This window comes from Chlorocebus sabaeus, chromosome 11 (genome assembly GCF_047675955.1).
Source record: "Chlorocebus sabaeus isolate Y175 chromosome 11, mChlSab1.0.hap1, whole genome shotgun sequence".
Classification (NCBI taxonomy): Eukaryota; Metazoa; Chordata; class Mammalia; order Primates; family Cercopithecidae; genus Chlorocebus; species Chlorocebus sabaeus.
Genome location: NC_132914.1, coordinates 37,738,134 through 37,764,005, shown reverse-complemented (window position 1 = coordinate 37,764,005; position 25,872 = coordinate 37,738,134). Strand labels below are relative to the sequence as shown.

At 36.5% G+C, this 25,872-nt stretch overlaps 1 protein-coding gene across 6 annotated transcripts in view; it reads right to left on the bottom strand.

The window, feature by feature from the left end:
- The window catches only part of LRRK2 (leucine rich repeat kinase 2), a 152,039-nt gene that overhangs the window by 20,269 nt on the left and 105,898 nt on the right, over nt 1-25,872 (bottom strand). For 4 of the 6 annotated variants that reach the window (XR_012094482.1, XM_073020622.1, XM_073020623.1 and 1 more), the window contains 6 exons: nt 25,141-25,241; nt 18,612-18,802; nt 13,352-13,512; nt 6,314-6,484; nt 4,707-4,807; nt 1,434-1,628 (listed from right to left, as the gene is read on the bottom strand). Coding sequence is in view for 5 of the 6 variants with exons in the window: in XM_073020622.1 (XP_072876723.1) it covers nt 1,434-1,628; nt 4,707-4,807; nt 6,314-6,484; nt 13,352-13,512; nt 18,612-18,802; nt 25,141-25,241 (920 nt within the window). In the remaining variant the exon portion in view is untranslated. Of the gene's footprint in view, nt 1-1,433; nt 1,629-4,706; nt 4,808-6,313; nt 6,485-7,839; nt 9,692-13,351; nt 13,513-18,611; nt 18,803-25,140; nt 25,242-25,872 lie in introns of those variants that run through there. The other 2 variants (XM_008002887.3, XM_008002888.3) reach the window with 2 other exon arrangements.

Here is a 25,872-nt window from a genome sequence, read left to right as displayed (position 1 = left end):
TTTGATCAACTGAAGCCTTCTCCTCTCAACTCGTCAAAGTCATTCTCCATCCAGCTTTGATCTGCTGCTGGCGATGAGCTGCGTTCCTTTGCAGGGGGAGATGCGCTCTTATTTTTTGAATTTCCAGCTTTTCTGCCCTGCTTTTTCCCCATCTGTGTGGTTTTATCTGCCTCTGGTCTTTGATGATGGTGACGTACTGATTGGGTTTTGGTGTGGGTATCCTTCTTGTTTGTTAGTTTTCCTTCTAACAGTCAGGACCATCAGCTGTAGGTCTGTTGGAGATTGCTTGAGGTCCACTCCAGACCCTGTTTGCCTGGGTATCAGCAGCAGAGGCTGCAGAAGATAGAATATTGCTGAACAGTGTGTGTACCTGTCTGATTCTTGCTTTGGAAGCTTCCTCTCAGGGGTGTACACCACCGTGTGAGGTGTGGGGTGTTGGTCTGCCCCTAGTGGGGATGTCTCCCAGTTAGGCTACTCAGGGGTCAGGGACCCACTTGAGCAGGCAGTCTGTCCGTTCTCAGATCTCAACCTCCGTGTTGGGAGATCCACTGCTCTCTTCAAAGCTGTCAGACAGAGTCGTTTGTGTCTGCAGAGGTTTCTGCTGCTTTGTTGTTGTTGTTGTTGTCGTTGTTTAGCTGTGCCCTGTCCCCAGAGGTGGAGTCTACAGAGACAGGCAGGCCTCCTTGAGCTGCTGTGAGCTCTTCCCAGTTCGAGCTTCCCAGCGGCTTTTTTTATCTACTTAAGCCTCAGCAATGGCAGGCATCCCTCCCCCAGCCTCGCTTCTGCCTTGTCGCTAGATCGCAGACTGCTGTGCTGGCAATGAGGGACGCTCCGTGGGCACGGGACCCTCCCGGCCAGGTGTGGGATATAATCTCCTGGTGTGCCCGTTTGCTAAGACCCTTGGTAAAGCACAGTATTGGGGTGGGAGTTACCCGATTTTCCAGGTGTTGTGTGTCTCAGTTCCCCTGGTTAAGAAAAGGGATTCCCTTCCCCCTTGCACTTCCCAGGTGAGGCGATGCCTCGCTCTGCTTCACCTCTCGCTGGTCGGGCTGCAGCAGCTGACCAGCACCGATTGTCCTGCACTCCCTAGTGAGATGAACCCAGTACCTCAGGTGAAAATGCAGAAATCACCTGTCTTCTGTGTCACTTGCGCTGGGAGCTGGAGACTGGAACTGTTCCTATTCGGCCATCTTGCTCCGTCCCCCTGAATACTCTTGTTCTAACAGAAGGCTAATTGAATAATATTCCTACACTGGCTCTTATTTAATTTATTTTTTACTTTGTAAAAAATTTATACTTTTGTTTTTACTTTGTAAAATTAAAATTTGTAAATTTTTACTTTGTAAAAAATAAATTTAAAAAATTATTCCTAAGTAACTTTCTAACTGGTATATGCTTTAAATTACAAAAGATTTAAAGAGCATTGGATTTACCTCAGAAGTGTATCCTTCAGTATTTAAGTCAAGAAATGAGAGCTGTCCTCTGTCAGTGTGCCCACAGCCCAGCCAAATGCTTGCATTCCTGCTGTTGTGATGTGTAGCAACCATGCAGTCAACAATTACGTTTTTAGGTAATAAAATGTGTCTCGTCAGACAGACTAATTCAGCTGAATTCAAAATGTCAAAGACCTGAGAAAGTTTAAAGATAACAAAACAGTACTTATCAAGTTAACTCATTTCCCTTGAAAAATCAAACATAGACTTAAATGTTATAGCTCTGTCAAGCAAAACCAAAAACTGTTAAACTGGAACCCAACTGCTCATCAAGATGAGTGTCTAAACTACAGATACAATTACATGAAAAGGCAGATCTGTATTTCTAAACTGTACTTGATACTTTTTGGTATGTGTAGTATTTTTTTTTAACTTGAAAATCTCAAGGGTCAATTAAACAGGATTTTAGCAGAGTCAGGAGGTACTCTTCATGCAATTCTACTTTGCAGAGCCACCGTAAGTGAGAGAAAAACCCTTGGGACAACAATTTAGTTGAGCTTCTAGTAGTTGAAAGGAACAGGAATTTCAGTCTTTGGTAACAAAATTTAGAAGTCACCTCTAGATTATGTTTTTATGTTTGTCCTTCAAACACTAATGATCTGGAGAGACAGTGTGAAGGCACTGCAAGAAAACAGAACCATAAGTCAGGAAACTGGGATTAGAGGTGTGACATGGCCACTTACCCACCACTCAGGAGACACCAAGAAAGCCCATTACTCTCTCTGTGCCTCATCCCATAAAAGTGATGAGTTTTCCTGTCTTGCCTAGTATATGTTATATTTTAAAGATAAAATAAGTATGTCTAAGCTTTTTAATATTGTCATATATATATATACGCTTGTTATATATTCTGTTAAGTATAAGTGAAATACAGTTGAAAATGAAAAAAGAAAAGAGTAAAACAACAAGTTATGAAAAATGTTTACGGTGGACATAAATATAAAAGTTCATGTGACTAACATCGGTGGTAACCTAAATTTAAAAACAAGCAAGCCATGTAGAAAAGAAAGCATGTAATGTTTGATAAAGTCAACATAGTTGTACTTGACTATTTTTGATCAGAAAATTTAAAGTTAAAACTTTTCCAATTAATTATAACACAAAATCAAGAGCTCCCAACATAAAGATAACCCACGTTTATTAAAATGTGTGTAAGTATAAAATATCACAAGAGTTCTCTTTCAGATAATATGGTGGACGAGGTTACTTGGGCAAATCTTCCAACTAAAAACAATTTAAAATGCTAAATGATTTTTTTAAAAAACAATGTATTAAAAACATTGAAGATCTGACACCATAAGGCATTATCAGGCCAAAATCACAGTGAGAGACAGAAACCAGAGAGGTCAGTTGACCCCTAAAGCCAGACTTGCCCTGAAGACATTTGTCTGCCAAGACAAAGTGAGACAAAATAAATGTATACTCTTGGATGCTTTGTGGGGCCCATGGGAAAGAAGTTAGAGTCTACGGCCTTCCCAAGACAAGACAGTCTTAGTAAAGGGACTGTACCCATAAAGCTGGGACCCTAAGGGACTGCATATTCAGCATAAACAAGAAGCAGAAATCAACCTGTCCACATTTCCACCTTCACTGGTATATAAGGAAAGTTGCTTTGGGACTGTGCAGGGAAAGGGGGAGAGGGAGCAAAAGGTTGCTGAAAAATTGCTATTCACAAGCTTGTTGTCAGTACAATTCATAGACCAGATTTACATCAACTAGGCAGTTAAAAAACAAATCTCAAGCCATGAATTACATTTGAAGCAATTTGCAGCAAGAAAATCCAGCCAAAGATATGCAAGACCTATACGTAGCATTACAAAACTTTATTGAAAGACACTTGAGAAGACTTAAGTAAACAGGGAGAATTTATGCCATTCCAGAATAGGAAGACTTGGCCAGGTACAGTGGCTCATGCCTACAATCCCGGCACTTTGGGAGGCCTAGGCTGGAGGATTGCTTGAGGCCAGGAGTTCAAGACCAGCCTAGGCAACATAGTGAGACTCATTCTCTACAAAAAAAATTAAAGGAAAGGTTAACCAGGCCTGGTGGCACACAATTGGCTGATGGAGACTGAGGTGACAGGATAGCTTGAGCCCAGGAAGTCAAAGCTGCATTGAGCTGTGACCCTGCCACTGCACTCCAGCCTAGGTAACAGAGCGAGACCCTCTCTCTCTCTCAAAAAAAAAAAAAAAAAAAAAAAAAAAAGGATTCCAAAGACTTAATATCATAAGGATATCCTCTCCAGATTGTTTCCATATTAATCTAAGACCAATCCAAAGGACAATATGGTTTTTCATAAGATTTGACAGCATGAATCTAAATTTTATGTAGAAAAGCTAAGCCTAAGACTGGTTAAAATATTCCTGGATGAGAAAAGTAAATAGGGAGAGAGCATTATAAAGCTACAGGAATTAAGACAGGTTAGTACTGGAGGAAAAATAAGCGAGTTGATCAGTGGAAGACAGTGTACATGTGGATATGTGCATTATCTTTAATAAATTACAAAAGGGACACATCAGATCAATGGGACAAAAGGGGAGAAACCATTTAGTAAATCAAGCTGAAAAAACTAGTTTTCCACATTAAAAAAAGGAGTTGGATACAGATAAAAATGTCAATTCCAATGGATTAAAAACTTGTCAAAACCAAACTTTTAAAACCCTTGAACAAATCATAGGTAAATATTTTTGTGGCTCTAAAAGAAAGATGGACTCTACAACAGGACCGAACAGGAATAACTAGAAAAAGAAGGAAAAAGAAGGATTGTTAAATTTATATATATTAAAATTAAGAAATTCTGTTCATTAGTGGGCACCCTACAGCAAATTTAAAAATCAAGCCACGAACTCGAAAAAGAAATTTGCAACATATAAAACCAACAAAGGATTAGTAGGTTTTATGTGAAAATTTTTTTCTCGTTTGATTTGTAGGCAAAAGAGTCAACAGAAAAATGGGCAAAATAATGGGCAGGCATTTTAAAGAAGAGGAGAGGAGACAGGCATATGGGAGCACATGGGGTTTTGGCAATGTCCTTTTTCTGTGCCTGGGATGGTGAAAATTATAGGAGGTTTGCCTTATAAGTATTTTTAATTCTGTCTGTGTATGTTTATTTATGTGTTTAAGTATATATATATTTGAAGATTTTATATACATATGCATATATGCACATGATGTTCTGTACAAAATATTAACAAAATTTTATTATAAGAATACCTGGGCAGAAGTAGGCCTTTCTTGAGGATTTTCTTTCAAACACTTTGTAATTAATTTCTCAACCATAGGCCATGGGGTACAACCATATTCTTTAACTGGATCTAAAACATTAAAACACATCATGCTAGCATACTAAATAAGTAAGAACACTTATATTTCCCCTCAATGTTTATAAAAGGTCCAGACATTGCAAAGAAAAATATTATCTCCATAATCCTATATTTATGTAAATTTACTTATCACAAAATTAAAGCTAATTTTGTTAAATTGATCTCCACTAAGAGCTGTGGAAAAAGATGTTTTTTTATGGAATCAAAAGAGACCCAAATAACAATTTAATAAAATAACAGATTTTCATTCTATACCTGCATTTCAAATAGACTTTGGAAACACTTTTACTCATATAATAATTAAGCTTCTACTTTTAATTTTAATACTCAAAGTAGGCAAGCATTTAATCCTTATGTCCTCACAGATGGTTTGTGCACATTTGTTTTTTATAAGATGTTGCTTATTCTTCCGGTTGATGCAGAATGCAGAACTGACTTTTTTTTTTTTTTTTTTTTTAAGATAGAGTCTCACTGTTGCTTAGGCTGGAGTGCAGTGGTGTGATCTTGGCTCACTGCAACCTCCACCTCCCAGGTTCAAGCTATACTCATGCCTCAGCCTCCTTGGTAGCTGGGACTACAGGCATGTACCACCACGCCCAGCTAATTTTTGTATTTTTAGTAGAGACGGGGTTTCACCATGTTGGCCCGGCTGGTCTCCAGCTCCTGGCCTCAAGTGATGCGCCTGCCTGGGCCTCACAAAGTGCTGGGATTACAGGCGTGAGCCACTGCACCCAGCAGAGACTTGAATATTTTCACTAGAAAACTAGTAAAATAAAGGAAATACCTAGATTATATCTAAGGTTTATCCAATTAATAATAAGTTGTGTTTTGCCACAATCTTGAAGTTACACTCAAAAAAGATAAAGTTCTATTTCCTGTACATGGCACATCGTGTACACTCAAAAGTATTTTTTAAATGAAAGGGAAAGCAGAAAATATGAGAAGAGCTAAACAAATTTAAAAGCGTATTTTGGGGTGAGAACCAAAGTAATGGCTAAGGAATGAATTACAAAGTCCTCTAATTTCTTGAAAGCCTGAGACAACCATTCCAAATGAGCTTTGATAACATTAAATACGCATTTACCGATTCTTACTAAAAATTATTATTATAGATCATTCAGTCTTCCATTCCTGCATGTAAATTATTTCACTCCAAGAAAATGAAAACATTCCAGGATAATGAGTACATAGTAATTATTTATGAAAATTAAAAATCACGAAATGTGGAGTTCTAACAGCAATTTCCTTTTCTGAGTATGTTTCTAAATATAATACTAAATACACCAATATTAATTTAGAATTCTTTTAAAAAGTCTAAAATTGCTACCTTTTTCAGGTGATTTTTATTAATATGCCACAGGATTTAAGAATATTTATGCTTCAAACAAAAAATGATCATCTGTTTAAGGAATTAAGCATACAATTACAATTACATAAAAATAAGGCTGCTGATATTAAGAAAAAAATAATCTTCATTGTAGAGGAAACAGAGCTTACCAGGTAATTTTCCTTGTATTGCTAATTCATCAAACTCATTTGGAAACTTCAAACCCTCTACTATTCTACCTCCAGTTGTCAAAATGTCATAGAGTAGCAAACCAAATGAATAAACATCAGCTTGTTGATTATAAATGACATTTCCTCTGGCAACTTCAGGTGCACGAAACCCTGAAAGTAAGCAGATAAAATAAATATGCCCAACATCAGAGCTCATACATCAAGGAGGCATACACTTAGGCTCTATGCCAAACAAGAGAGTCAGGAAGAGACGTTCTAAACCAGGCTGTGTTATTTTTATAACCAGGTACCTTGATCAAGTCAATTAATTGTCCTGTCTCATAACATCTCACCCCCCGAGATTGACCTCAAAGGACAATAAAATCCTTTCAATCTTTATTATAAGTATCTTCAATCTTCAATAAAATTACCTTGAAGGATAATAAGGATAAACATTCAATGGTAAGTTATTAAGTAGTATTTCATAATTAAGAAATAAAGCTTACTAGGAAAACCTATATCATTTTTATCATTCCTAATATTAACTATTTCCAGGACAGTGTTTTAAAAACAGGAGAGACAAGCAGAAAGGAGATTTCTAAACTTCACTCCAACTCACTTTAACCTGACCAAAATTCTAACACTCTCATTATTTCCTGAACTTGTCACTTTGCTCCTTCTACCCAAAAAATAAAAAATAAAAATAAAAACAACAACTAAAACAAAAAATGCCTTCTCTCTTGGGTTCATGCCTGAAATTCTTTTAAGGGGAAATAAATCTTTTATTCCACAAGAGAGATAAATTACTTTTAAATTCTTCAGAAAAAAAGAGTGATTTCAACATTTGTGATAATAATAAAAATATAAACAACCTAAAGAAATCCAATCACAAAGGGAAATTGTTAAACAATTAAACAATGTATACCATGCAGTAACTTAAGGATCACTTTCTAAGATGATATGCTATGACATAAATTAAAAGAAAATGTAGGATAATCCTGGATAGACAGAAAGTTATCAAATATGTGGAAAAAATCAACTGAATTATTTTCTTAGCTGTGATAATGGTATTATGATCATGTGAGTAAACATCCTTATTCTTTTTTTTTTTTTTTATACTTTAAGTTCTAGGGTACATGTGGATAACGTGCAGGTTTGTTACATATGTATACCTGTGCCATGTTGGCGTGCTGCACCCATCAACTCGTCAGCACCCATCAACTCGTCATTTACATCAGGTATAACTCCCAATGCTATCCCTCCCCCCTCCCCCCTCCCCGTGATAGGCCCCGGTGTGTGATGTTCCCCTTCCCGAGTCCAAGTGATCTCACTGTTCAGTTCCCACCTATGAGTGAGAACATGCGGCGTTTGGTTTTCTGTTCTTGCGATAGTTTGTTGAGAATGATGGTTTCCAGCTGCATCCATGTCCCTACAAAGGACACAAACTCATCCTTTTTTATGGCTGCATAGTATTCCATGGTGTATGGGTATATACCCCAAAGGATTATAAATCATGCTGCTATAAAGACACATGCACACGTATGTTTATTGCAGCACTATTCACAATAGCAAAGACTTGGAATCAACCCAAATGTCCATCAATGACAGACTGGATTAAACATCCTTATTCTAAAGAAATACACACACTGTTCAGAGATGACATGGCACGATGTCTACAACTTAATTTCAGCGATTCATTCATATGCAAACAGAGCAAGAAAGAACAAGTAGGGCAAAAAGTAAATAATCAATGAATTTATGTGTAGGGTATATGAGTGTATACTGCACTATTCTTTCTTTCTTTCTTTTTTTTTTTTGAGATGGAAATCTCATTCTCTTGCCCAGGCTGGAGTGCAGTGGTGTGATCTCGGCTGTCTGCAACCTCCGCCTCCTGGTTTCAAGCGATTCACCTGCCTCAGCCTCCCGAGTAGCAGGGATTACAGGTGCCCACCACCATGCCCAGCTAATTTTTGTATTTTTAGTAGACACGGGGTTTCACCATGTTGGCCAGGCTGGTCTTGAACTCCTGACCTCAAGTGATCCACCCACCTCAGCCTTCCAAAGTGCTGGGATTACAGGCAGGAGCCACTGCACTTGGCCTGTACTATTCTTTCAACTGTTCTGTAGGCTTAAACATTTTCAAAATAAAAAGTTGATGGGAATGTACATAATTAAAATCTAAGAAGAAAACATCCCAATATAATTATTATTTCATTTGCTAAAATCTGTACATTTTATCTTCCTTTTTATTTCGAAAATTTTTACAATGAACTTATATGATTGTAAGAGTAATTTAAATATGCAGCCAGAAAAATATAACAAAGTATGAATTCATAGCCTTCAAGGAGTAAATGACTGAATTTGGAAACAGTTCTATTTCACAGAGAGACTACCAACAAAAGATGGAGCTCAGCAGTCCTCACCATGCTAGAAAAGCATGAAGAGTTGGAAGGGTGGAGATATCGAATTTGAGCATGATAACTCCTACTACACTAACCGAGGATAACATTCCCCCACATATATGCATGTAAATAGATTGTATACATAGTAACATAGTAATATAATTACATATAATTATCATATGAATTAGCATAATTTATATACTATATTAAGTTACAGATACAATGTTTCAGACCTAAATATACATTTCCTTAGAATAAGGGCATTTTCCTATATAACCATAATATCATTCTCACAATCTAAGTTAAAGAATTACGTAATTAAGATAGCTCTAAAACATATCCCTAATAAAGTGCACCTGTGACATAATGTAAACGAATCACAATAGCTCCTAATTCATCTCTCTCTACTATTTTACAGATGCTTTATTGAATATTTCATTTGATATGCACAAGAATCATCTGTGGTAGACAGATAAGGACTTTCTATTTTACAAATGACATAATCCTTTCAGAAATGTATGTATTTTCCTAAGGCCACACAGATAATGAACAGCAAAGTCAAGAGTACTTAAAAATAATGAGCTACCCACACAGTCACTAGTTCATTAACAACCTTTATGCTTCTCTTCTTAGAATGTGAAAGAGATTTGGGAGGTTTATTTAAATCTTAATCATTTATTTATTATTCATTGAGCACATTTATTAGGTATCTATTTTATCCAGGTACTATTCAAAAACTACTAAAATGTTCAGCATATTTTTTTCTTGATAAATGCACTGTTAGAATTTGGAATCACAGGCTCTTAAAGCAGGAAAAGACTCTAGGGGTCATTTCATCTAATTCTAAATTCTCATCCAGTGCACACCTCCTTTTAGAATAGATTTTACCCCTCTAGGCAACAATCCGAAGATCGTAGAGCTGTGCAGAAGGTTGGAATTTTTTTTCACAATGAGTCAGAGAACTCTGAGAAGATAACTGTGAAGATATGGAAATGAATATTTACTTCAATATGGAAATGCTTTTAAACTTCTCATCTTCCCCTTTTCAAAGTAAATATCTTCATTGGCACGATCTCTAGCATGAAAACATAGTATTATTTATAGATTCATCAAGTGCCTCAATTCTAATATAATATCCTTCTAAAAGCTTATTTAAATTCTCCCAGTGAATCTCTAGTGTTCTTGATTGCACTAACAATTTCCTGATGAACATCATGCCACTATTAAGCAGTACAGCCAGTTTGGTGCTTGGTAAATGTTCAATATATTGTTGCCAAATGAATGAATAAATGAATAAAAAATAAGTATAATTTCCCCTTGGAGAATTATCATAATGATTATAATGTTAAAATACTTGAGAAAATATGATTGTCTAAAAACTATTTTTAGAAATAATTTTTCAGAGAAGCTTGTATTTTAACAAATGCAATAAGTAAATAAATAAAGGATCCACAGATGAAGAATAAGAGAAATTTATGAATTAAGTCTGAGTATGTATCACATTGTGTACTGAAACATATACTTTATTTTTTACTTTCAGAGAAGTATGAGTAGAGTATGTTCCATAATCTCCATCAGATATTCGTGTATGTCCAGCCAGTAACATTTTATTTACCCAAAGACTGTAGTATTTATGTGGGTGTGTTAAATAATATCACATTAGTTAAACGTTAAAGCCATCAGTCAGCATTCATCTCAGTCAAAAGTGCAATTGCCACAGGACCCAGAATTAACTGTCACTCCCAACCAGATATGATATAAATATATCCATTTGACTGAGTTAACGTTGAAACTCTCCAAGTTATTTAAAGGTGAAAATATCCATACCATAATTATTTTCAAAATATGGACAGACATGGCACCACGGCCCTTGTCAATAATTGCATTGTTTCCGTTTCTGCGTCCCCAGCTATCACAGTGCTGGACAGGAGCTCTGCTCTCAAGCTGCTTGGGTATGCATTTTGTCTTACAGTTTTGTCCTATAGGACCTTGTAAATGTTTTTGATACTCTCTAAACTTTAGTCTCTGCATCTATAGACTAGAAATAGTAATAGCACATATATCAGAGGGTCCTAAGGATTGAGATGCTCAACTCATGGACAGAGCTAAGCACAAGCCCAGCACATCGCTCATGCTCTGGAAGGTTCTGCTCCTATTACAGCTGTAATGGACCCACACTCATAATGCACACACTTCGGTAAGAGTTAGTATAAAACTGCACCCAAAAAGTTTAACAAATCCATCATCTTTTGTTTCTCTAGAAGTTTCCATGTTAAAAGATGTAACATTAACAGGAAGATTCATTAAACAGAAAAGACAAGAAGATAACTGAAATTGTATGAGAGGGAACTATTTTCTTCCCAAACAGAACTGCTTTGGGGAAGAAAAAGTTTGGCGACAGTAGTACTAGTAGCAGTATTAGTAGGAGTGAGAATTATTGTTATTTAAAATTGGAGGCAGAGTTTAGGGCTAAGATAATTAGAAGTGCTCTAACAATAATAGAGTAATGATAAAGGGAAAATCTAGGTTACAGCCAGAAAAAAAAAAAAAAAAAGCTTCCAAAGTATTAAGAAGCCTGTGAGAAGAGTGGGCACAAAAGATTAGGCCCTGGGTTTCTGTCATGATCTGTCTCCATATTTATGTTACCACCATTCAATATTGGAGATTAAAGGGATCAGGAGCAATTGTGTTGCTTGGTATGAAGAATCAGATGGGTATTACATTTTAGACAGGTATTGAGCAAAACCAGAAGTCAGATACTGAAAATGAAAGGCCATGAGTCTGAACCAAGGTGAACTGAGTGGCTGCTAGCTGACCCAGACCACAGAGTAGAGAAGCAGAGCTCAAGTACAAGAGCACAGCCCATAGAGACCCGAGAGTTCCACTGTCCAATTAAGTAGACAAGGCTTCAACAACAGATTTTCACCCCATGAACAGAAAGACTGGGTTGGGAGATGCAGAAAGAAGAAACTGAGTGGTCCAGTCCACCTTCATGTCCCATGACAAAAATGAGCAGATCTTCCAAAAGAAAATCATTGTCCTGTGCCCACTTTTTTCAGGTAGGAATATATGAGGTCTATGGAATTTCATCCTTTAAGATTGTTTTTCCAAACCTCTCATTGACAATATTTGCTATTCATGGCTCTGTTGTTTTGTTTTGACTTTTTTAATAGGGAAAATTAAATAAGCTTCTTCATGTTAGAGTCACATATGGTTTAGGAGAGACTATAGAATTTAAAGCCAAATATCTCTGGATCTGGTTCTCATTCAGACTGAATTCTTATCTCGGCCAATTACTGAGTGATATTCTGCAAGTTATATAATCTCCCTGAGCTTCAGTTTTCTCATTTGGCAAATGAGAAAATAATAGCTAACTTTCAGCCCTTATCTCTTATCCTTTCAGCATGAGGATAAGAGATCTTGTCTCTAATATACCTGGCACTGGGCCTGACACACAGCACGGTACTGAAAAAAATTATAATTAACTTCATTGAACTACACAGAGACACTCTCAGCCAGAACATACACTTTGAAGTGTTTATGAGAATACACAGTCTACTTCTAAAATGTACCTATGCAAAACAAAAGAGTATATATGTATTTGGAGCAAAAATAAAACCAGGCATTGGAATCTGGAGCCATTTGTTTATCTAAATACAAAAGTTGAGTGGGCAAGAATTGAACTAGAACCTTTTCCCTAGTGAGATATCCTCTAGCATATTTTCTTCTGTGTCAAGCATGGTGATTTAATTGAGTTGCAATCATCAAGATGACGTATAGCCACCTGTAATTTTACTTACAAATAACTAACTATATAAAGTTTCCCTAAAGATAGAGTGATCCCCCCCTCCAAACAAATGCCAACCCCTAAATGTTGTATTTCCTGCTCAAACTGATGTCTGAGACAACATGTCTGTACAGATCACTGGCCCCATAACTGCTTTTTAGGAATCTGAGCTTGATATTCTGATGAATTTGAGTTGAAGTGGAGTGGGAACTGAGAAAGGGAGGGAATATTCCATGGGGTAGATAGTGATGTGCACAGAAACCCTTTGAAGGGTCAGGGCCGGCCCCCTGTACTCAAACATGTATATATTTCTGCAGCAAAATGTACGCATATTCACACTGGGCATGAGAAATAAAGACTATAATAAGCATCAACTCAGTTTGCTTAGGTTTTGACACCAAATTAGTTATTAAAAAAAAAAACTTGGGGTTTTCAGAGTTATGAAAAAGAATTTGTGGATTTCAGAGTTATGAAAAAGCATTTGTGGACCTGAATTTGATTTGCCTCACAAGTGTCAACAGTACCTAGACTGAAGTTTTTGCTGTTACTTTTTACAACCTCTAGAGTATCTAAAGAATCTAAAAATCTAACTTACAGAAATATAACTTGATATCAAACATTCTCTTCTTTTTTATTCAGTTTTTGCCCTGAAAAATTACATCAATTGTCTTTTTTCCTACAAAAGACAATGATAAAAATCACAATGTAATGCTTGCAATTTTTCACACAATAAACCTCTGTTCCCAATGTGATAGACTCTTGTTTCCTTTTGACTCTTCTGAACTCACATCTGAGGTCAGCGGTTATCCATCCTGAAGATAGAATTATGAGACAAACCTGATCACCTACCTGGTGTGCCCTCTGACGTTTTTATCCCCATTCTACAGCAGTACTGAGCAATGCCATAGTCAGCAATCTTTGCAATGATGGCAGCATTGGGATACAGTGTGAAAAGCAGCACATTGTGGGGCTTCAAGTCTCGGTATATAATCATGGCTGAATGGAGGTATCTGCCAGAAAATGCACAGGAAATCTTATTCAAATGTGATTACATTATAATAATTTCTCTCCTAATTTCCTTAAATATGCATGTCCATTATGCCAAGCATCAAAAATTCTGTGCTCACTTTGACCCTTAAAGTTAAGTGGTATTATAGAAGAAAATCAAAACATACAAGTCTAATATTACAAAGTAAAGTTACGCTTTAAAAAACGGTCAAATCTGATAAGCGAATGATTTCAATTTTAAGACAAATCTATCTCAGGCAAAGACCCAATTTTTGGAGACTTTTCTTTAGTATATATGAACAATTACTTAAAGGCAATTCTGAATTCCCTCAATGATCATGTGAATATTTTAGCTATTTCAAATAAGTTAAATAAGAATTGATGGGATTTTGTTGTACCTGCCATTTATTTAATAGTTTTGATTTTCTTAAAACCATATAGAGGTTTAGCTCAGATTTAAAATTTTTCTCTATTCTATTTACCATTGATATTTATTTTTCTGACTAAAATGTTTCCCAATGTTTGGAAAATATTTTCTACCTTTTGGATGAAAACAAATGAAAATATAAGACTTTTGCTTGCTATTAGTCTCTTCTTCTGTTTGAGTATATAATTTACCATAAACCTAATCATGTTAGATATTAAGGTTAAAAAAGAGTATTTTGGGCTGAGTTAGAATGAATAAAACATTGTCTTGGAAAAGATGATGGGTAACATTAAATTTCATCCTTTTGGAGACTAACCCACGCAATCATGAGCAACTAGAGTTGAACATTTCAGGCAAAGAGTAAAAGCTAGTTAATATAAAAAAAACAACATAAAGTTTTCATCTCAACCAGGTCTTATCCATTCTGGAAACATGGTCAGTGAGCTTACCGTGTCTCAGCTACTAATGCTATTATCACATTATATGTCTATAAAATTCTGATTTCCAACTCTGTCTTCTCTGCCCCATGATGTCAAATTGACTACAGCATTTCATGTGATGTCACAGCTATGTGACAACCGAGGTTGAAAATAATTTTTCACAAGACTTAATGGAGTTACATTTAAATTCTTTGCTTATTCGTGACTGTTGGTTTTGGCTCATATTGTATCAATTAATAGTTACTCCATTACCTAGTACCAATCGCTTCTGGAAGGATTAGAGGAGAACGGCAATGATACCCTGAACTTTGAATTGTATGATGGCCCGGAGAGTACATATTATTTAATTGCATCAACTAATACAGCAGAAGATTCTCTCTCTTCCAGGATGTAGTTGGGACATTTGACATTAGGCCCATTCATTTCAATATACCTATTTTGGGCTGAAAAAAATAAGATAAATACACTAATGAAGTTGACCTTCACAGTAAGTAATGGGCTTGAAAGAAAAATTTACTAAGGGCTTACTGAAAGGCCATTAGGTACTCTTGCCATGCTGAAGAGAAAAACTGAGAGATTAAGAATAAAAAAACTAAAGCCAAGTCATACATCACTGAACAGTATCCAAATCCTTTATAAGACATGCCTCTCTAAGTATATTTATAGAACACAGACTCAGAATACTTTCCAAAGGCTAAAAAGGAATAGTTAAGCTTAATTTGAAATAATGTCAGTGGGAAAGAGATAATATCTTGGTTAGTTAAAATGTTCAATTATAGAATTTAATCTTAAGAAGTGCAGTTTTAATAGCTTTTAATAGACTAGCAAAATAGCTTTTGAAATAAGTAAAGATCTTTCCTTCCTGACAATAATTTAGACATAATTTATGCATTGTGTAACCATGACTATTGTCAAATATTTTATTAAAACAAACTGGTTTAAATTAAGTTAAACAGTCATTCTTTGTGATTATTTTAAGAGTTGCCAAGAAACTTCTTTCTTCATAGCTTAAAGTAAACTTTATCTCATTCTGAATAGAATTATTCCAAAAATAGAATGCATTCATTCATTTGACAAATACGTACTAGGTATCTATGAGGGCCAGTCATTTAGTATACAAAGCCATCTTTGTATATCTGCTCTCTTGAGAGTGTCACAATCCAGAAGGATTGTGCTCAAACAGTCCTCAAACAGGTGTTCAAACAAGGTTCCAGAAATATGTAACTACCACATGCTAGGGAAGCACAGAGGAAGAAAAACATTGAGGTAAAGACAGCAAAGTTGAGTCTCCCACTAGACTGTAAGCTTTCAACCTCAAGAACAATATAATATCTAGCTTTCTCTCTTTAGCACCTAAGACAATGTCTTGCACAGAGCGTGTGCAAGAAACACAAGTTGGAGAAGCTAACACTTCATGACACATTTGAGCTTCACAGTAGAGATGATATGTGAGGAAATTCTTAAGAAAAATGAGCTTTCTAGGCGGACAACTTGGTGGAAAGAGAGGAATAACAAATACAATGACGGAGAGACAGAAGCATAACTGAAAATTCAAGACTGTCATCATGGCTAGAATGCAGTGTGGGCAGTAGGGTGGTAGGGACTGTAAAGGGAAGCAAGAGGCATACAGAAAGAGCTTTGATGCTATGCCAAGAGTTTGGATGCACTTTGTAGATAATTGAGAACTGCCATGGAATTGCAAGCATAAATTGATTTTTATTTTAGAAAAGAAATTCTGATAATTCCCTGGACATGCTGAACCAAGGCAGCAGTAAGCAGCATAAAAGTAAATGAATTGACTAAAAAGATAATGTAAAGTAGAGTCAAGGACCTGGTGGACAAATGCATAGTTGCTTTTCGGGAAAGGTGTTTGGCCTGGATGGGACAACAAGTATCCTGGCCTGGCAAGTGTGGGATATAGCAGAAATAATAGATTTATAGTGGGTGATGTACCAAGGCAGTACATTCCATTTTGAAGATACTGAAACACAGAAACATATAGAAAATGCAGGTGATTATATTTTCATAAGTTTTATAGAATTATGATAAAGAGTTCAAAGGAAGTGGATTGAATTGGAGAGGTAAGCTAACAGGTAAAAGCAAGATGGAGGGAGAGCATGTAACGTGAAGAAAGTTCTTGTATGTCACTCTAAACAGCTCCAGCGTTCAAGGGACTCCAAAGGAGCATGATTTTATTTTCTGTGCTAAAACATACTTGGGAAAATAAACCTTAATGCTGAGTTTTAAAAATCACTTAGTGCTGGTAGAAGATTGATAGATACTGAAATCTACTAGCCTTTTGTGATACAAAATCCAGAAAGCTTTTCTGGCATTAAGCTAAGAACAAATTAGGCAAATTATTTTAAATATGCTGACATTTCATTTACTTCATCAGAAACTGCTGGATTTGTTGTTTAAAGTAAGGTTTCACAGAACTAGAATAAGTCATTTTAGAGACAAAGTGTTTCAAACAGTGTTAAGCAAAAAAAATATATATATATATAGCAATTCTTCACTTTATAAATAAACACTTTGCGGATTTGTGGAAGAATTAGGGAAAAACTGAACCTAGAGTTAGTTAAATAAAGGAAAGAGGGCATTGAAATACAGGAGACTACGCTGCACTTTACCTACATTAATTTAAGCCAAGGTTCCCCCTGGTGTTCAAAAGCAGAAATATCAACTCAAATGCAAATCCCTGCACCCTGTTTCACTTCATAATCTGGACAGTTTTCAGTAGTTTCTGGACCCTTTCAGGAAGGGACATTTTTGGATACTACCTAAAAGGCATATTCATAGCATTTCAGAAGAGAAGGAAAGTTACATACACTGCTTTGCTACTATGCACCAGGCACTGTTTTCCTTCTTTCCTCCTTTCTCCCTCTTCCCCTACTGTCAACACAATAATTCTGAAGGCTTACTATTTTAGGAGCTAGAGATACAATGGTGAATAGGATGAAAAGTCCCTCCTTTAATGGTACTTAGATTCTGATGGCAAGACAGACAATAAATAAATTTTTAAAAAATGAAAACATAAAAAATCCTAGGCAGCAATACTCCTATAGAGGCTGGAGAGACAAAGGGTCATCGGGGACATCCTCTGTGCTGAGAGTCCTGAATGAAAGGATTCAAATAATCCTTTATAATAAGTAGAGAACATATCTGGGTGTCAGACACTCCTGAGTGAAATCAATAGCCAATATAAAGCCTCTGGTATCTGCAAGGAACCTCAGGGATAGGAGTGGCTGAGCACCCTGCCCAAGAAATAAGGCAGGGGAGGGTTGATAACAGGAACAAGGCCTGATCAAACTTTCATGTTAGAAAAATCACCCCAGTCGCTGTGTGAAGAACAGGATGTATCACGAGACAGAGATAGAAGCAGGGGACCGAAAGGCAATGAGAGATGATACTGGCTCAGACATTAGTGAGAGAAATTGTTAGAAGCATTAAGATATATTTTGGTGGCAGAGCGGAAAGATTTGCTAAAGGATTAGCTATGAGATGAGAGAGAAAGAAAAGAATGAAAGGTGACTCTCAGGTGTAAAGAGGTGACTGGGGTTGGGGAGCAATGGCAGAGCGGACATCAAGAGTTTCATCTGGAATGTCTTCCATTATTACAGAGGTCATCACAATTTTATGCATTAAATATAAGTCATGGTTCACAGACTATTTGGGAATCAGAGATATAAAATCTAAGTTACTAAGTGTGTGGAATAGTGATTAATCCCAGGCCTTTTGCCTTCAAAGACAACAGCCTTTCCACTCCAGTGTGCTCCCTCTCCAAAGCTTGCCCTGGCTGCGTGGATAGGTGTGCCTCTGAGACATGTGAGATGGTCATACCGAAGAATCCAGCGTGAATCACTCTAGTCCCCTTGAGAAGTATGGACTCATCTTTCCTCACTGGAATCATGTAATTGACACTCAATTTGATACTGTGAAGCCTAACTTATACATTTGTACAGAAGGCAGATCAGTACAGGGTTAAAATTATGGGTTCCACAGCTGAACTTGTGGGTTCAAAGTCTATTACTACTTGCTATGAGGTTCTACATGGTTTTCATACTCTTATTTTCTGAAATTACCAAATTTGATCAGGGAAATGGTAGTTTTCATCCAAATTGTTTGTAAATTGTTCCTGGGGCACGGTGTTACTGGGAAGTGTTCTCGGAACCTGAGAGTAAGTCTGGGGTCACACTTGTCATGCACTGAATATTAAACAACACGACCTACTTACCTCAAACCATCAGCCACATGGAGTGCAATCCTGTGCTGTAGGGTTCTAGTGAGGCTGGCTTTGTCCTGCTGAAGCAGGCGATCCAAGGAACCCTTGGAGGCTAACTCCATCACCAACATCCGGGGACGAATACCAGCTGCCAGCAAAGATATCAAACTGGGGTGGTGGAGGTGGCAAAGCACCACCAGCTCCTGCAAAAGTCCAAAATCATATAAGAGTAATTCACCATCAAGTCTTACCCACGTATCTCCTTCTTTAAAGTGCATCAACAGGGTGACCATGGATTTCTCTGGATGACTGGATCATAGCAAACTTTCCATTTCTTCTCTGAGTTTTTTTTACATATTTTCAGTAATAAAAAGCTGGTTTTGAAACTACAGTTGACCCTTGGACAACATAGGTTTGAAGTGCCTGAGTCCACATATACATAAATTTTCTTCCACCTCTGCCACTCTTGAGACACCAAGACCCATCTTTCCTCTATCTCCCCCTCCTCAGCCCACTCAATGTGAAGATGATGAGGATGAAGGCCTTTATAATAATCCAATTCTACTTAATGAAGAGTAAATATATTTCTCTTCCTTATGATTTTTTAAATAAAATATTCTTTTCTGTAGCTTGCTTTATGGTAAGAATGGAGTATATAATACAGATAACATCCGAAACACGTGTTAATCAAGTGTTTGTGTTATCAGCAAAGCTTCCAGTCAACAGCGGGCTATCAGTGGTTCAGATTTTGGGGAGGTCAAAAGTTATATGCAAATTTTTGACTGCACAAGGGGTCAGCACCCCAATCTTTATGTTTTTCAAGGGTCAACTGTATTGTCAGAATTAAATTGTTAAGTTCTATTTTTCCTTTGCCTCTGCTTTTGTCAGACATTTAATGTAGTGCACACAGTACAGTCATACTAATGGGCCATGTCAAACTCGTCTACTGAATTCTGGTTAGCCACAGAATCCTTCTCAGCCCAGGATTCTCTATAGCCACTACTAATCAGCTGCAACTGGCATATGAGGGAAAATCTGTCTATAATCTCTGGTTTAATGACTACAAAAGTTTACCGAGGATAACGCTCAACTTCAAAGAAATATATATCATCCCCTCCTGAAAACTCTCTGAAGACTTCTCATTTTTCTTAGATGAAAATCCCATCTACTTCCATGGCCTCACCACCTGATCTGATCATGCCCAGGCCTCCCAGACCTTCTCCTTTCCCCCTCCCCTTCATTCACCACCCTTCAGCCACACTGGCATTCATTCAATCCCAAGCTGTGCTCAGCTTCTTCCCATCAGAGGGTCTTTGCCTGTGCTGACCCCTCTCCCTAGAAATTCCTCCACCCTTCACATGGCTGAAGTCTTCTTGGCATTCAGATCTTAGCTCAAATATTACTACATCTTCGGAGTGGCCCACCATGGGCCACCCTTACTAATGCAATCCCTGGCTGCAACAATCTCTCTGCAATTCAAAAAAAGTCTGAGATATCATTTTGGCTTGAACAGAGGGATTGGCTTAGTAAGGGTGGCCCCTGGCGGGCCACTCCAAGGATGTGGTAGTATTTGAGCTAAGATCTGAATGGCAACAATCCTCTCTGTGGCCCACATCATGTGAGACTTCACAGCCTCTTTTATGACATTGTTGGGCTTGAATTCCAGATTCACTTTATACTGTATGTTGCACTTTACTCTGAAACTGTAACTCCATTGAAATTTATAGCTTATGTGATGTTAAATTGATTCATGCTTTAAACTGTGGTCGCTGTAGAAGTGCTGCTTCTTAACAACCAGCTTCAAAGATGTGGAGTAGCAGCACCCACTGATTTATCAGGAAACTGAAACGTGGAGAATTCTGCAAGCTGAAGAAGAAAGGCTGAACACCCTAAGAGGGGATTTTCCAAGAACAAAGTTTCAGACTGTGATCATATTTGCTTAGTAGATAAAATCTTTTTTTAATGCCCATGTCTGATTAGCTCAGTTGGTTAAAACTGATGAGAAGGTGTTAAGTTAGCTCTACTTATTTTCACAGGCACAGACAGAGGCCTAATCCAAATTTTCTATCCTGGAAAAGCAACTCACTGATTGCAAAGAAAAAAGAGCATAATAGTACAGTGTAACATAGATCTGCCCCATGACTACTGGCAGAATGACCATCAAATGTCATTTTTATTTCTTTATGTTGTTGTCTTTTTTTTTTTTTTTTACGAGAAGCAGCACATTATGCATATCGTTTTTGTTTTGTTTTGTTTTTTCAATTTCTTCCACCATTCCCTTAGTTTGCCTCCCTGCCTATACACTAATTGGCCCTGTAGACATTTTTAATGCACTGACTTCCATCAGAGTTCCCCCAAACACATTGTGTAAAATTTGAAATGCATGCTGACAACTAACAAACAAAGCTAAAAAATCAATTTATATAACAAATTACCTACACATTAAAAGAGATTGTGCCAGATTTGTTTCACAGATAAGCTTCTATATGCAAAATGTTTAATTTGGTTCTAGAACTACACTGTGACTGTAGTTACTAATAATTAAAATGCCCCCAGGATATTTTGTACATACATGAAATTTTCTATTACTGAGTAACTGAAGTAGTGTAACTATGTATTTTTTAAAGGTTACAAAATTTTTAGTGTAGCCACTAAGAATTTTTTTGTAATAAATCAAAGGAAAAGTAAGGATACATAGATTCCAGAAATACAGTTGAGTTCTGGTATAAGATGGAAAAATTAGCATTGAATTTTACTTCCTCTCTCACCCTATTTCTATCTCTCATTCCTAATGTCAATAAAGACTCAGAAAAAGAAATAAATCCCTAGTAGTATCCAAACAAGAGAGTACAGGAGTAACCACTGTTAACTAACAGTGTATATTCCCCTTCCTTTCCATATTTGCTGAGGTACTCAAACCTTTACCCATGCAGCCCATGGACTTTAGTTCAGGTGGAACTGACCCCAACATCAGCCTCTCAGAAAAGGTGAGAATATTCTAAGTAACAGCACCCTTAGGGCCACAGTGATCAGTTCGGTAACAGAGACCTAAAGCCAGTTAGCACAGAGCATTGCCCTGAACATAGTGCTTGTTGAGAAAAGCACAGGTGACTCAACTGGGGCTGAGAGACATTTATTTATTTAATGGGTTATTATGTAGGCCATTTGATTCCTTTGAAATGCAAGTCCTCAAAAGAGGTGCCCTCTTTTCTCCTGTACTTGGAATAAGTAATTGTGAAGCCCAGAACCAGTTTACCACAATGGGAAAAGTCATTCTCAAGAAATTAAACCAATATAACAAGGTTAAAGGAATTTTAAAGAAAATTGGCCAGAGTCACTGGAATAAACCAATCCTATAGTGAGTACCTCCCATGACTTTTTTTATGGATGAAAAGAAGATAATTTATCTCATAAGCTCATTGCAGCAAGTTATTGATCTATGAAGAGATGTAGAACAGAGTCTGAAGTATCTAGAACAAGCTTGTCCAACTCGTGGCCCACAGGCCACATGTAGCCCAGGATGCCTTTGAATGTGGCCCAACACAAATTCATAAACTTTCTTAAAACATTATGAGATTTTTTTGTTTATTTTTTTATTTATTTTTTTTTTAGCTCATCAACTATCGTTAGCCTGCCTTCCTTTGGTAGGTATGGTCTCAGCAGTCCTGGTGATCCCTGCCCATGTAACCTAAAAACAGAGTATCCCTAAGCAGTACGCAGCCCTTAAAAGTCTATGGTCTACCTTCTTGTTCAGAAAGTGGTAACTTGAACAAGCAAACCTACATAAATGTGAAGAATGCCCATTCTAGTTATCTTTGATAATCAATATAGTACTCACTTCATAGATATGAAGTCATCCAAAACTACTCAATTTGGAAAACCAACAATATAAAACAGAAAAATCAAGGTGAACCCATAGAGCAAATGACCTCAGAGAAAACAGCAATAATGCAAGTAATACAAAAAATTAAATTGCAATTGATGTGAACAGAAACACTTGAGGGTATTTCATCCAAAAATATGGCTACAAAAGAACAAGGAGAGGCGATGGAAAGAATTGTTGGAAGTGAAAAATATGATTATCAAAACAAAATTCAGCAGAAAACTAAATAATAGATGAGGCAATTCTGAAAAACAAACTAGAAACCTGCAAGAGATAGTCAAGTAAGTAACACAAATTATAGATAAAACTTGAAGAGAGAACTCAAACATGGATGAGATAGACGCAGAAGGCTTGTCATCTAATATATACTCTTGGAGCAATGGCAAGCAATAATGAATCATAAGTAACTAGATATAGGCTCCAGAGAAGGAGAGGCTTGACTGGGTTTAGCTTACTACTATATGTGTATTATATATCCTATCACCTAACCTGGTACATAGTAGCTGTCAATAAAAATGATTAATAAAGGTTAGGGAGGAAATAATAAATAATAGAAGAGAATACACAGAAGATAATTTTCACAAAAAAATGAATTAGATGGAATGAAAAACAACCTACACACAAACATATACTTGTGAAGGTTCAGAACAATGAAAACAAATGAAATTCAAAAGATCAAATTTTCAGTTTTTAAAATGAAATTAAAGGTAGCTTAGATAGGAGCAAACATGACTGACTGCAGACTTCTCATTAGCAACAGTGGGCACTAAAAATCAGCGGAATTTTCTTCAAATTTTGAAGAAAAATTATTTCAAACCTAGATTCCTAAAATATAAAGTGTGATAACATATCCACCACATGGGAGGGCAAAATTAAGATATTTTTAACATGTAAGGACTGAAAACATTTACCTTACAAACACCTTTTCTTAAAAAAATTATTCAAAGATATTCTTCAACAAAAACTAAGGACAATTCAACCAAGAGAAGGCATGGAATCCAAGAAACATTGAGAATAATCAAAGAGGGCAAGGAAACTAACTCATAGATTAATCAGTGCGCAAGCAGCCTAGAAATCCATCTCTCCTGTTTAGAGCAGTAAGTCATGTGCTGAATGATGAATGTCTTCAAGAAGAAAGTAGATTCTGTTATACAAACTGTATGATTAAGAACTTAGAAACACTTGAAGGCATGATGAAAATATCTTTTCCTGAAGTATGTTTTTTAAAATTTATATATATAATCAGAAAACCTCAAAAAGCTACATAAAATAAATCACCACTGGTACTCAGAAGGTTAAGGTGGGAGGATCACTTGAGGCCAGGAGTTCCAGACCAGCCTGGTCAACCTAGTGAGACTGCGTCCCTAAAAACAATTTTTTTTAAATCAGGGTAAAAATGTGGCCTGAATTAAAATATGCCCTTATTTTTATAGACTGATGATAAATACATAACAATAGAGGATCCGTTTGACTTTGTATTTGGAATGTTACTATTCTATTAGGAAAAGAAGTTAGTGACAGAAGGTTGCATTTCTTTGTCTAAAAGTAGAAATATTTTGGTTCTGTACAAATAAAAATATATATAAATGGCATTTATTGGTTTTGTCCTCAGAACCAAACTATAGACAAAATGTGAACAATTTAATTATGAGCACAGAACAGAATATAAACGTTATAAACTTTCACTACATAAAAATAATAGAATAAATTAGGGAATGTGAGAAGGTGATGGGAAGAAGAGAAAGAATGGCAGTAATTTTCCTCATCTCACATAGCAAGGAGTCAGTCCATGCTGTCTAGAATTGGTGTACTAAAAAATCAAAAGTTTTGTAAATCATTCCAAGTTATAATTGTTACATATGAGGAAAACTAATTTAACCAATTTTAAATTTTAGGAAGTGGGCAGGGACAGGAAGTAGGAAATAGGATAAGCGTGCTGACTTTTCCATCTTTGTAGCAAGTAATCAATAGCGTTCTTATTGAAGTGGATAAACCCAGAAAAGAAAGGTGCAAGCTTATCAGTGAGAGTTTTGGTTTAAGATTTCTCACCTTCAATCAAATTAGCAATGTGAGGTCATGCATTAAACTTCTTCTTTCACTCTGAAAACACGGAAGTCATGTTCAATAAAAATAAAAATCATTCTCTCCCTAGACCAGAAATGTAAAAGATAAACACTCTGAAGAAAATAGAAGGTGAAGTCAGGAGCTTGCTAGGCTTCAAGGTCTGGAAGCAAGTGGAGGCAGCTAGGAGTCTGACTACTGTGGAGCACCGGGGACAAAAATATGGCGCTGAAAAATCCCAAGTTTCTACATTTCTAACAATCTCCTGGATAATGCCTGGCTACTTATCCATGGAACACATTTTGAACAGTAAGGTTCTAAAGTAAAAAGAGGAGGGTAAATGAGTCTTACAAAAGTTTTTACAACATACTATGTATCACAATTATAAGGATTCTCAGAATATAGTGCGTTGTTTCTCAACAGGAGAAATAACACAAAACTTTCTATTCTACAAAGAAAAGACAAACTAGAATTGCATAATTAAACTCAAGTAGAAATGTGGTCATTATTTTGCATTTTCACAACTGTACACAAAATAAGAATTCCAGCAGATTAATAATGTGTAATTTAATATAATTATATTACTGAATTTCTTACTTGTCTTAACAGCCTAAGTGATGTGTGTTTATTAAAAATCTTCACAGCCACTTCTTCTCCTTCATAGGCTGCTCGATAAACTGATCCAAAACTGCCATCACCTGTTGAAAAGAAAATAGAAAGCACTTAAATTAATCTGTCCAAGCAAAAAAAAAAAAAAAAACTAAATAAATTATATCTGTTTTAATTATATCTGTTGTATATTTGAATAGAAATCTGATCTACTTGTTTCATTGAATCAAATCTCCTTTAACATTTCCTCTTCCTTCTACTCCGAGAAAGATACATCTAAAGATTTTGTCCTCAACCTTCCCATCTTTCCTCTACATATAACCTGCTCAATTACGTCATCCACTTCTGTGATTTCATCTATCCCTCTAACGTAGATAATTTTCACATTTTCACTTACAGCCACCTCCTAAGCACTCTTCTACACTTCTAACTTTGTGTTGGATATTTCACTGGTATGCCCTTCCAACTCAATCACAGCCTATCAAAAGCCACATTTATTATCTTTTCTCCTAACAAGTTTTTATTCTACCTTCCATATAGCTGATGATAACAAGACAAAAGCTCTTTTTGAGGTCTTTCTGGAGTTAAAATTGATGAATCATTTTAACTCTTGCTCCGGTCTAACCCCACGGCTAACGCTGGCAGTTCACTGTGCAGCCTCATTCACATTCCCTTCCTCTCCATTTCCACTACCACCACACCCATTTGGTGGCCTCAGAG